Here is a 13,006-nt window from a genome sequence, read left to right as displayed (position 1 = left end):
GAGTGAGGTGCCTTTATAGGGTGATGTACAATCGAAGACCACTCACATAGTCTTACATTTACGTAGACACCATGGTGGGGTATGTACCACATCTTGCCATTCTTCAGTTGAAGATCTTCTGGTGGTACTTTCTTAGCATATACTCACTTTATACTCAGCCACATAAACTTCATCCCTTTGAATTTTCGTTTCAAGGTGTAATGCTTGCTGTTTTGCTATTTGGTAGCTATTTGGCATGATGGCATTCCGATCATGAAAAGGTAGAGATAAGTAGTAACAACCGTCCTTAAAAGTCACTGAGCTGGCTATCTGCATGAACTTTCTGTCATGCAGTGACATCTCCCTTTTCTCCTTGTACTCCTTCTCTGGGAAGTCATGTGCATATTGTTTTTCCAGAAGCTTCTCGCGAACAACTGAGATTGGGTTCAGCAATGCTACAGGAGGTTCAATATCCACAGAAGTGGAAGCATTCAGTGGTCTGTTAACTACCCATCCTAACAGTCAGTGTGTTTACATGCACAGCTTAGTCAGATTACAGCTATAGTTCAGCTATGCTGCTCAATCAGACAACTGCAATTGTCTGAGTATACATGCCGGTGAGAAAATTGAATTACTAGCCGAAGCATTTCATAGTCCAGTATGATAGGTGGCGCTGTACCCATTTCAACTGGTGGTAATAGAGAGCCACCTCCAGCTGACCTCTTTACGTCAACAGATGTGTCGGCATTCGAGAAAGATGGCATATGAGGAGCGAGGAGAAGCTACATCTTTGTACATTTTGTATATGGTGTACATGATAATTACACAAACTAGATGCACAATTGCGCTTTTGCTTGCAGTTATTTTTGGAGGAAAGCCGCCACCGCCGTCACCGTCACCATCCTTCTACTTCCGGCTCACAACCCCGGTAAAAAAAAATCTAGAGCCTACGCTGAACGCAAAAATTCAATCTGATCTGATGGAGCGTATACATGCAAGAGTAAAGCGACTATCAATCGAACAATCTAGGTGTATTAATCCGACTATGAGAAATCCGATCCGGTCTGATTTTAGTCAGACTAAAGTGTATACATGCATCTTAAAAATCCGATCATAGTCAGACTAACACAGTAATTCGGTTTTCTTGTGTGTCATGTAAACGCACTGAGTGTTCTAACTGCATAGGGGTCATCTCCTTGGCTATTGACTATTCTCCATGGTTCCAGAGCTTTTGGAATATTTAATCCAATAAGCAAATCCACATCACTATCAATCTCCTCTATCTGGATTTCCTGTAGGAAGGGCCATTTTTTAAGGTCTGCCTGGGTGAGAATGTGTATAAAATGGGCAACTTCAAAATGTGCCATCTTCCACATTGCCCACTTCCAAACCAGTTGACTCAACTCTCGACAGTTTCTGTTTCCATGGTCTTTGGAAGAACTTCCATTCTCCAACCTCTTGCTTAAAGCTGCCTCATTAGCTTCTCTGTGCAGAATGTATCTGTACTGCAAGAGGGCATAGGTATGTACACTTTTATTTCCGTTGCAAAGTTTCAGCTGCACTGGCATTATAGGCACTATGCAGTCTTTACCAGCCATTGTTCCTTCCCCTTCTTCAAGTGACACAAGGGCACTGCAGATAGATTTCTCCTCAGGCTTTAACACTACAATATTCTGCTCCATCATGTAAGGTTTAGAGACGTCCAACCCCGGCTATGGAGATCTCTTAATGAGCAAAATAGTAGGATGTTTAGCTTGACAAGTTTGACATATCGTTCTTCTTTACAGCATTTGCTCAGGTGTCCCACTCGCAAACATCGAAAACATAAACCATTTTTTCTGAGGAACTCAATTTTAGCCTCAAGTTGCTGTGCATTTACCTTCAGGCATTCAGCCAAGCTGCACGAGAGCAGCTCTCTCAGTGGCAACTTTAAGGCAGGCTGAAGAAATATTAGTTGATTCTGATGATCCCAATTTTGAGTGCTTTGAGAAGTGCCTGGGTATGTTGGAAACACTTGTCCTGGGTTTGAATAAGTAGCTGAGGATCCATTTGAGATTCTTTCCATGTTTCCAAATCCTTTAGAAAATCCTTAAATGTAGACATTTTTGTCTCAAACCAATTCTTTGTCTCCTTTTCCTTTATATCCTGAAGCACCTGAACAGACTCATGAACCCCAACAAATCCAACAAGTGACCTTAGAAATAATGCAGCACCCTCTTTCACCTTGTCAACATGTCCACCATGCACAAGTAATGGTTTAATTTCATTCATCCTCCGAGTGCATACATCAAGCCTTCCCTTTGTGGATGCACTTAAGGATATGAAATTTTCCTCTGCCATGGCAGCATTAACTGTGGGATCATCCAGAGTCATTCTTTCACTTTTATCCACCTCTTTAATTCTCCATTTGCAAAGCATTAATTAATTACTCTATTCATTACTCCACAGCATGTCCACAGCATATCAATATTCAGTTTCCCATTTCATATCAGGCTCCACAAACTTTAAAATATCACTGCAGTTTAGATTTTGTTTTGTCAAACTTCCATTCATATGCGCACCCTTGGCACCCCCATAGCTTAATGTAGCGACTCTGTCCAAACTCAGAATTTCATCCAGAACTTTCTCCGGCGCACTGCCGGCTCAGTTTACTCACAGCCTTCATGCGCTCTTCTCATGCTCTTATGCGATTGATCATCAGAATTTCAGTGGAGTTGTGTGTGTGTACGTGTGTGTGCGTGTGTGTGTGTGTGCCTCATATCTCTGCAGATCAGGATCAGACTGACCTGAGATTTTCAACATGGCTGCCGCGTGGTTTAAGGGTGTGCAACGTCAGATTAGTTTGGACTACAGTGATACCGTTAATAAATTATTTCATAAATGATTTACCAACTCCGCTAGCATTGTCAACCATAGCCACCATAGACACATGCCCACCAGAGCCAATCACTGCAGAACCCACCCCCACCTCCTGAGTGGACTCACCGTTGCGTCCAAATCACTTGACCAAATTAAAAATGACGTAGCAGCAAGACGCAGCCTCCGTGAGACTCGGTTCCAACGTGTGTGTTGGTGCGGCCTTCAAACTATATACCAGTTTTTAAATGGGCCAAGTAAAATCGGACTTATGATAAAAAATGTCTGCCGCGCTTTTTTGTGAACATTGCCATCATGATTGCTGTGTGTTTGGTGCAGGAAGAAACAGTCAAAATGGGCTTTTCTCACAAAAGTGTCCGCAGGAAGTGTTTGCAAGCAATAAAAACTGTGCTACTTCCTTTCCTATTGGTGAAAAAAGGCACCACACCAACCAATCACAAAATTATATGGCAAACCACGTGATTTAGTTGCTGAGGAACAGGGGAAGCTGTGGGAGGGATGGTGGTGGAAGAGTGACAGTGTCAGCGACAGTGAGGGTGATAGAGAGCGATAGAGATAGTGAGTTTTGAGAGTTGAGAGATTTGTGACATTTAGCGTGTTTGGAGTGTATAGTTAGTGTGTTATGTAGTGTTTGGTGTAGTGTGTGTAGTGTAGTCGTTTTTTTGTTTTGTAAGTCAAAACAAGGAGGAGACTGCTGAGGGAGACCTGAGCCTGAGGCATTGCCTGCATTTAAATTGTAAATAGTCACATATAACTTTGTAAATTTCAAGAGAGACACAGAGCGAAAGATGGTTCATTAAACTTATTTGTGGTTGTGGTTGCGCTGAAAATAATGAGACCAAACAAGGCAAGGTAAATAGTTTTTAAGGTGAAATATCATGATAAAATCAAAAGTAGTCAAAAACAGCCAATCTTACCCCGGAATATCGAATTTCACTACAAAAATAAATATTCCTGACGTCCCATCTTCAAACACAGCCTCATTTGGCCATCCATGAAAAAGCTACTTAACCTCCCACTTTTCTATAGGAATACATGCTTCTTACGGGCAATGCACTAGTATCATAACAGTATAATAGAATTAATCATAATAGTAAAAAAAAAAAAAAGTAAAATGGCTGTAACACTAATACTACTAATACTATGCGACACCATTAAGCCTAGTTGGTAGAGCTGGTGTCCCATGTACAGAGGCTTTGTTCTTTCTTTGATGTTTTCTAGGGCCCTTTGCTGCGTGTCACTCCTCCTCTCTCTCTCATCCTGTCTCCTGTCATCTCTCAAACTGTCCTGTCAATAAAGCCATATAACAGCCAAATAAATAAAAATACTACTTATACTACTATATACTAAAAGTACTCATATTACTACATACTAATACTGTATATAGTCCAGGATGCTGCTTCGTACTACATTTTACTACTGTGCTGAGCTGTACTCCTGTTCCTTTAACTCCTCTGTCTCCAGCTGGTCCATCACTCCTTTGATGTACCCGGCCTCCTTCTTCTTTAAGATCCCCAGCACGGCGTACGTCGTCCTCACCAGCGTCAACATCCTCATCGGCATCAACGGCAGCATCTCCACTTTTGTCATGGAGCTGTTTGGAAACAATGTGAGTCACCACAGAGCCTTACCGTGGCTGTCATTTAAAGACCAGACTTAAACTAACTGTGTGATGTAATTTGTAGGAAATCGGAGGAATCAACGATATCTTGAAGAACGTCCTTCTCATCTTCCCTCACTTCTGTCTTGGTCGAGGTCTCATCGACATGGTGAAGAATCAGGCAATGGCCGACGCCCTCGAAAGATTTGGTAACACATTCACATATTCTGTTCCTTATTTTGAAAATCAGGTCAGCAACAGAACATCCTGAAGACTGACATGATTTATTTGGAAAAGTCTTACACTGTCATAGTTTTTAATTTTCAGAATATCAGAATGTGAGTCAGCTTATATGCAGCTGGTCTTCTTATTTGCTGCTCTAAGTCTGACTTCAGGCTCTGATTGGTCTGATTTCAGTGAGACATCATGCTTTGCTTTGTGAGTTGTTTCAGGTTTACATACATGACGTTGTATCACACTTTTATTTTGATTAGTTCCTGCTGTGTTGCCCGCTGCTGATTGGCTGCTGAGTGTTGTGTGATGTGTCTCAGGTGAGAACAGGTTCCGCTCTCCTCTGGAGTGGGACATGGTGGGTAAAAACCTGTTTGCGATGGCTGTGGAGGGCGTTGTCTTCTTCGTCATCACCATCCTCATCCAGTACAGATTCTTCATCAAACCCAGGTACACACACACACACATACACACATACTCACTCGTTACAATCTGCTGTTGAAGGATGCAAAGCTGTAGCATACCAAGAAGATCATTGTCAGAACAATATTTTTTTGTGTGTGTGTGTGTCTGTGCGTGTGTGTCTGTGTGTGCGTGGGTGTGTGTGCGTGCTGTGTGTGTCTGTGTGCGTGGGTGTCTGTGTGTGCGTGTGTGTGTGCATGCAGGTCTGTGAGTAAACTCACTAAACTGGGAGCTCTGGGTGAGGAGGATGAGGACGTTGCCCGAGAGAGGCAGAGGATCGTCCATGGCCTCGGACACGGAGACATCCTGGAGCTGAGACAGCTCACCAAGGTACAAACACACATACAGCCGGTTACGCTGTTGTTGACATGTGACATGTCAGGAAGTGAAACCTGATCTCACCTGTCCTGCAGGTGTTTAAGAGGAAGCAGAAGCCGGCAGTGGATCGACTGTGTGTGGGGATTCCACCTGGAGAGGTGAGACTCCTCCAATAATCAATAATCAATCATCATTGATGGGATCAGTAAAAAACTGAGCTGTGTGTGTGTGTCTTCAGTGTTTCGGGCTGCTCGGAGTGAATGGAGCAGGAAAGACAACAACCTTTAAGATGCTGACAGGAGACACTCTGGTGACCAGTGGAGAGGCCTTCCTGGCTGGGAAGAGGTGAGGTCAAAGGTCACACACCTGCAGACCTCAGATTGGCTGATCCACAGAGGACTTTTCACTCTGTTGTCTGTTACGCTAACAGCTGACTGAGATACATTAGTGTTGTGTCAGACACACAGTGTTGACTCAGAGTTAGTCTAAGATCAGAGCTCTATGATTCATACTGCACTTCTGTTAGCCCCAAGCTAACAGCTATATTAGCTCTAGGCTAACATGTTTTTAACGAATAGAGCCGTGTATGAACTCACAGGCAATGACGAGCCGACAGGAGAGCAGATCAGTGCTGTGTTTCTATAGCAAGACTCCAACTGAGTGTGAGTTTATGTGTGTGTGCATGTATGTGTGTGTGTCTGTCTGTCTGTCTGTGACCTGATTGCAGCACATTTAATCTGTGGATTAAAAATTGAAACAAACATTCAGTCAGTTTAAACTTTACTCTGATCTTATTTCAGTGAACACATTTAGCCTAATTTATTAATTATTTAATTTAATTTAATTATGTAATTTTTATTTATTCAGTATAGTGAGTACAGTGAGTCTATGATAATGGTTATGGATATATATACACACATATGGATGAGTTTATATGTATATGTATATATGTATGTGTATGTGTATATGTATGTATATGTATGTGTATATGTATATATATATATACACACACACATATACATATATATATATATATATATATATGTGTGTATATGTGTGTGTGTGTATATATATATATATATATATATAGATATATATATATATATATAAACTCATCCATATATATGTATGTGTGTGTATGACTGTATGTGTATATATCACAATAGAAATTGAATAATAAATGTATATTTTAATGGTGTACATGTTTTCTACTTCTCTCCAGTATAAACAGATCTGAAAATGTGTCAGATGTCACCATATGAAGTATTGATCTCCCGATGAAGTGTTGATGTGTTTTATGATAAGAGTAACGAATCATCTCTGCTCTGATACTGATCCGTTAATGTTTTATTGAGTGTAAACAATGAGCCTGACCATGTTTATAATCTTAGCACAGCAGCTCTGCTCTATTCCTCGTTAAGCTCATTAATCAACAGAAAGTGTTGCTTCATTATTTAATCTGAGAGCTGCATGAGGTTCTAAACCTGCGGCTCAGGGACCCTGCAGGGCCATCTGCCCTCCATCCAGACATCATCCTGTAACATTAAAACATCAAAACATAACAGCAAGAGTTTAGGATCTGTACTCACTACCTGTGTGTGTGTGTATGTGTGTGTGTGTGTGTGTGTGTGTGTGTAGCATCCTGAGAGAGATTGATCAGGTCCATCAGAACATGGGTTATTGTCCTCAGTTTGACTCCATCAACGAGCTGCTGACAGGCAGAGAACACCTGGAGCTGTACGCTGTCCTCAGAGGAGTCCCAGAGAAGGAAGTGTGTGATGTGAGTCTGAAAACACACACACCACTACACACTGTTCACTGCACAGGTCACATAGGAACCACAGAAGAAGAGAACAATCCAGTGATGGTGCTGATATTTGATTGGTAGGTTGCAGAGTGGGGCATCAGGAAGTTGGGCCTGGTGAAGTACGCTGACAAAGCAGCAGGAAGTTACAGCGGAGGAAACATGAGGAAGCTGTCCACAGCCATGTCTCTGATTGGAGCTCCACCTGTCGTCTTCCTGGTAACACACACACACGCACACACACACACAGAGCTAGTAAACTGTCACTGTTAGCAGCAGCTGTCTATTCTCGTGACAAATGTAGTGATTTTAAGAGTTGAGTTTAAAAAAAAAAAAAATGTTGTGAAACTCTGTCTCTGACAAATTCTAACTCATCTCTCCCTCTTGTAAATTCAGCATCATGAAGTTGTTTGTCTCCTCGTAAAAAGTCTGTACCGGCCTGTATGCTTCTGTTTGTTCTAAAGTCTTACCTGCCAACATTTAGCAGCTGTTTGAACACACTGTGAACATGAAGTTCTTTGTTTGAAACAGGTATAAGCAGGTGTGAACAGACTGCAGTGTAATCACCTCATCAACATGTCTGATTTCTTGTCCCCCATCAGGTGTTAGAGGTCATGTGACTTGTAGTTTTTTTAACAACATATTTACAGTCACAGGTGTTTAGAGTGCAGCTGTGAGTTGAAGCTAAGTTACACAACAACATCAGAGCTCTGTCAGCCAATCAGAGAGCAGTTGACGTGTTAACAGCAGGATTTGGAGGGGGGGTGGAGGTCAGTGTGGGGGGGTTATATAACACAGGATTAAAAGGAGCTGCTGCTGTTAAATGAGGAGAGTAGAAGAAAGACAGAGCAGGTCAGAGACATAAACCACAGAAGAAAGAGAGTGATGCCCCTCCTCCTACTTCTCACCTTCACCCTCTGCTTCCTGCTCCACCTGTGGGCCAACCTCAACCTGGCTGTCCTCCTCGTTACAGGACGAGCCCACGACTGGCATGGACCCCAAAGCTCGCCGCGCCCTCTGGAACTGCATACACAGCGTCATTAAAGAGGGACGCTCCGTCGTCCTCACCTCACACAGGTGAGACTCTCTGTCCTTGCCTCACACAGTTAAGACTCTGTCCTCAGTTTGAGTCTTGAATAGTCTTTGTGGACATTAACTGTGTGTCTGTGTGTCTGTGTGTCAGTATGGAGGAGTGTGAGGCTCTGTGCACCAGGATGGCCATCATGGTGAATGGCAGGTTCAGATGTCTCGGCAGCGTCCAGCACCTGAAGAACAGGTAACAGTGACACACTGTGACCACATTAGCTGATAGCTGGTGCCGCCATCACTGAGAGCAAACAAAGGTCGCTCAGCGAAGTTGCAACTCTTCTTTGTTCTGGCGCCTCAGTGGTGGACAGCAGTCACTCTCCATCTTCAGCAAAAGTCTCAAGACTCATTTGTTCAGACTTGACCTCGACCCTGCATAGCAGGACTCTCTCCCAACAAAAGAAATATGTATATGGACTTATATGTTCGTATCATTAGCACTTAAATCACGGCACTTTTTTACTTGAAGTATCTTTGACAAATAGCAGCTATGATCCTTAGATGAGGGCCTGAAAATTGTTTCTATTTTTCTTGTGACTCTATCGACAGTAACATGTTGTTTCTTTCTTGTGACATGTACTTATTGTAAGTTGCTTTGGAAAAAAGCATCTGCTGAATGCCCTAAATGTAAATATAAATGTGACCACTGGAGGGCGCCACATTCTGACAGGCCTCTAATACAAAATCTGAATATTAGTTTGAATTATTGATCTGAGACGAGAAATACAAATACTTGATATTAAGCAGCTTCTTAAATTTATTTTTCTTTGCATCAGGTTTGGTGACGGGTACACCATCATCCTGCGGGTGGCGGGACACAATCCCGACCTGCTGCCCGTCATGAAGTTCATCGAGAGCGAGCTGAGCGGCAGCATGCTGAAGGAGAAACACAGGAACATGCTGCAGTACCAGCTTCCATCATCACTTACCTCCCTCGCACACATCTTTTCCATCCTCGCCAAAAATAAAGACATGCTCAGGATCGAAGACTACTCCGTCACTCAGACCACTCTGGACCAGGTACACACCTTTCACCAGTCTGTCACTTGTCTTCTGTCGGTCTCCTGTCTCCACTGTTTGTCTGCTCACAGCTTCTGTTTCTTGCTTCAGGTGTTTGTGAACTTTGCAAAGGACCAGAGTGATGACTATCACTCCAAAGACAACTCGGTGAGACGGAGAGACGTCGCCATTGATGTTCCCACGCTGAGCTCGAGAGGAGCGGCGGAGGAGGAGGGGTCTGTGAGGGAGAGCGTCATGTGATCACGTGATCTAGAGCTTCAGCCTGGACTCGACCTGCAGCGGAGGAGACACCCCTCCTCACCTGCTGTGATGTCATACTGATCTAAATACTGTGGGCAGAGTCATCTGCTGCCTCATGCCAGTCAATGCAAATGATTTCCTGCGGTGGTGTCATGCCGCTCGCTGCCAAGACTGTTAAAGAAACCTGATTGACCGTCTTCCTGCGTTGTGATTAACTTTAGCTCTGTTTGTCCCAATCGTCTCAAGCAGCCGACGGCTCAACTGCAAACATCAATTTTTTAAAAACGTTTGATTCCGTTTATATCATGTCAGAGTTTTATTTATGTGTAGCTGAAACAGCATCACTGTTTCCTGTAGCCTTAGCAGCCAATCAGAGTGCTCCGTGCTGCACGCAGATGAACAGTTGATTGATTTTATAGTTTTTTTAAAAAAAGATGATAAAAGAGCAGATTTGTTTTGTGTTTGAGTGTGAAGAAGTGAAATACCTCATCAGCTCCTGACAGCACACTACAGTATTGAACAGTTTCATCGATGGATCAATCCTCTCTCCTTCACACTGCTGATCAGACTGAAGGAGCTTCAGCACTTTACGTGTTCACAGCGTCAGTTTGTCTTTGCACTGAATCCTCCAGACGACTGAAGCTTCAAGTCTGATCGTCAAACGTTTATTTAATGTGACAGAAAGCTGATGGACCAAGAAGAAGAGCTGTTACCTGATCAATGATCAATAAATGAAACAAATCGTCTGACTCTGCCTCATCTTTACACACACACAGTCTGTTCAATAAGGACGATGACAGCTTGATCTGTTCAGGTTTTTAATGACGTTTTAACTCTTCTGTGCCTGCAGTGATGTACAGCTCTGTGAATGGTTCAAATCAATGTTTTAATGTAAAAACTAGACAAAGCTTTAAACCAGGAACATGACAGACTTCACGTTGATCTGTGATCAGTTTACTCAGGGAGAGGGGTGGAACTTCAAGCCCTCAAGGTAAAGATGAGTTGTTACAGTGTTTGTCTCTGTTGCCGTGGAGATACAGGTGTGAGGATGGCGGTTACTTCAGCGGAGAGAAGGGACAGGGAAACATGAGTTTACTCTCCTGAGAGTCCAGATGGACGACGCTGTTTCTGACTGAGAGAGATGGATCTGTTAGTGCTGATTGATTGATTTTATGACTGAGACCTACTGCTCACTTTGCTGATCTAGTCAGTCAATAAATGTTTCATGGGTGGAGCCTCACCTGCAGCAACCACTCTGGCATCAGTGTGAGCTTTGTGTCGAACTTCAGCTCTCTGATCAGCGCTCTCAAACCACCAGAGGGCGTGAACTGACAGAGACACAGTGACATCATTGACACACACAGTTTAGTGTATTTTTTACAGTGTACCTCTGCTCAGTGTATTTTTTACAGTGTACCTCTGTTCAGCAGCCCAAACTCATTGTGGAATGCTCCCACCAGCTTGCCGTACCCAGGTGCATCATGGGCAGTGATGGCAGCCTGGAAGGCATTGCCCCACACTGCCGGACCACCGGGACGCATCAGGAAGGAAACCAGCTCATACACACCTGAAACACACCTGGTGTTATGTGATGTAATTTAAAGCAGTCATGTAGAGTTTCCAGTGTGGGTGCAGGGCTTACCGCCCTCCTGAGGTGGTCTCTTCAGGTGACTCCAGGGAACCAGGTAGGTGACCTCATTGTCCTGAGATATCAACATTGGTATCGCCTTGGAGATGTACTCTGAGGTCCAGGAGGGATCCTGGGCCAGGGCGGCCCGAACACCTGCCCGCTGAGAGAAACTCTCTGAGGAGGAGGAGCAGGAGAGAGGAGGTGGAGGATGGGGGGAATAGGACAGGAGCAGGAGTTCTCTTACACTCTTCAAACCTCAGGATGAAGAAACAAAAGAAAAAAAGAGACGCGTCCTCACCATATTTCCATATATGGAAGACCCTGTTCAAGGCGCCGTACTCAACGCTCCAGTAGCCAATCAGCTCGGAGTGCGCAGTGCGAAGGTGGATCTTCTCATTGGTCAGTTTAAGAAAAGCAGCATTCTGGTCTGGATGGATGCTGTAGGTGCGAAACTCATAAAAGGTTTGGTGTCCTTGTTGGGGACCAGTAGAAAGGCTCACACGAGGCTGCAGAGTAGAAGGAAGAGGGCAGAGTCACATCGTTCAGAGCCTGGATGTCCATCTGGACAGCAAGAAGGACTACAGACCTGACTGGACCTGGAACATCCAGACACATGTCACCAAACATGCCAGCCGACATCACTCTCACTGCTGGACACTCACCACTGGACACTGAGACTTGACACTGAAACTGGACCACTACACACACTACCACTGGACACTGGACAGTGAAACCGGATCACTGGACCACTGCTGACTCTCATTTTTGGCACATCTGAGTGTTAAAGCTTGATATTTATTGTACACATTTTCCTGTATTTTGCTGTAGTTAGATGATTTAAAGAAGGTCCTATGGAGGGAGGACCACTGGACACTGACACCGGACTGACACAGGACCACTGAACACTGACACTAGATCACTAGACTGACATGTTCAATGGCCTTGTGTAAAAGCGAGTTCTGTACAGAGAGTTCTGCACAGAGAGTAATGCAAAGAGAGCATTGTACAGAGAGTAATGCACAGAGTTGACCTTTCCCCTTAAGGTTGTTTTCTCTGCCGCTGGTTAATTTTAAACTTTTGTGTGAGCTTGGTCCAAAGATCAACAACAAACTTCAAAAACTTAAAATCTCTACAACTGCAAACTGAGTCACACAGGGTGTGTGGTTTATGTTTGTTGTTGGTCAGTGTTGATGGTCAGTTTATGTTTGTTGTTGGTCAGTTTATGTTTGTTGGAGGTTAGTTTATGTTGGTCTGTTTATGTTTGTTGGAGTTTAGTTTATGTTGGTCAGTTTATGTTTGTTGGAGTTTAGTTTATGTTGGTCTGTTTATGTTTGTTGGAGTTTAGTTTATGTTGGTCAGTTTATGTTTGTTGTTGGTCAGTTTATGTTTGTTGGAGTTTAGCTTATGTTGGTTAGTTAATGTTTGTTGATGGTCCGTTTATGTTTTTTGTTTTTGTTTTGTCAGTTGGAGGTAATAAACTCACCTGAGCGCCAGGTGTGAGCAGGGCAGCAGCTGATCTCAGTGAGGAGCTCCTGAACCTCAACATGTTGAGGGGGAAATGTCAGAAACTGACCGAGCTGCAGACACAGGAAGTTATCTTGCAGCCAGAGATCCTCTGACATTCAGATGTCTCACTGCGTAAACAAAGACTGACCTCAAAGCTACCAAATAGCAAGACACTTCGGAGCTTCACAGGGTCAGAGGAATACGTCAAAGATAACACTTTAAAATGGTCTAACTGCATTTGAAATACAACAAA

The 13,006-nt window shown here is 43.5% G+C and overlaps 2 protein-coding genes across 3 annotated transcripts in view; one reads left to right on the top strand and one right to left on the bottom strand.

Annotated features, from left to right (window-relative positions):
• Positions 1–10,363, top strand: part of abca1b (ATP-binding cassette, sub-family A (ABC1), member 1B) — a 45,706-nt gene extending 35,343 nt beyond the window's left edge. Inside the window, exons 38-49 of one of the 2 annotated variants that reach the window (XM_037076835.1) lie at positions 4,321–4,465; positions 4,542–4,665; positions 5,008–5,137; positions 5,353–5,479; positions 5,563–5,625; positions 5,706–5,812; positions 7,106–7,247; positions 7,356–7,490; positions 8,245–8,348; positions 8,455–8,547; positions 9,134–9,377; positions 9,468–10,363. In XM_037076835.1, the coding sequence (XP_036932730.1) occupies positions 4,321–4,465; positions 4,542–4,665; positions 5,008–5,137; positions 5,353–5,479; positions 5,563–5,625; positions 5,706–5,812; positions 7,106–7,247; positions 7,356–7,490; positions 8,245–8,348; positions 8,455–8,547; positions 9,134–9,377; positions 9,468–9,617 (1,564 nt within the window). In that variant the 3' untranslated portion in view covers positions 9,618–10,363. The remainder of the gene's footprint in view (positions 1–4,320; positions 4,466–4,541; positions 4,666–5,007; positions 5,138–5,352; positions 5,480–5,562; positions 5,626–5,705; positions 5,813–7,105; positions 7,248–7,355; positions 7,491–8,244; positions 8,349–8,454; positions 8,548–9,133; positions 9,378–9,467) is intronic. The other variant, XM_037076834.1, reaches the window with a different exon arrangement.
• Positions 10,364–10,422: 59 nt separating this feature from the next.
• nipsnap3a (nipsnap homolog 3A (C. elegans)) lies at positions 10,423–12,889 on the bottom strand. The gene is made up of 6 exons (XM_037076840.1): positions 12,731–12,889; positions 11,546–11,753; positions 11,260–11,421; positions 11,035–11,184; positions 10,859–10,945; positions 10,423–10,749 (listed from the first exon to the last, which is right to left on the bottom strand). Exons 1-6 carry the CDS (start codon positions 12,791–12,793, stop codon positions 10,673–10,675), a joined length of 747 nt encoding a protein of 248 aa, XP_036932735.1. The 5' UTR covers positions 12,794–12,889; the 3' UTR covers positions 10,423–10,672.
• Positions 12,890–13,006: the final 117 nt, after the last annotated feature.

The sequence above is a fragment of the Acanthopagrus latus genome, chromosome 18 (assembly GCF_904848185.1).
Source record: "Acanthopagrus latus isolate v.2019 chromosome 18, fAcaLat1.1, whole genome shotgun sequence".
NCBI classification, from domain to species: Eukaryota; Metazoa; Chordata; class Actinopteri; order Spariformes; family Sparidae; genus Acanthopagrus; species Acanthopagrus latus.
The sequence above is the reverse complement of the archived record's forward strand: the minus strand, read 5'-3'. Positions and strand labels throughout refer to the sequence as shown.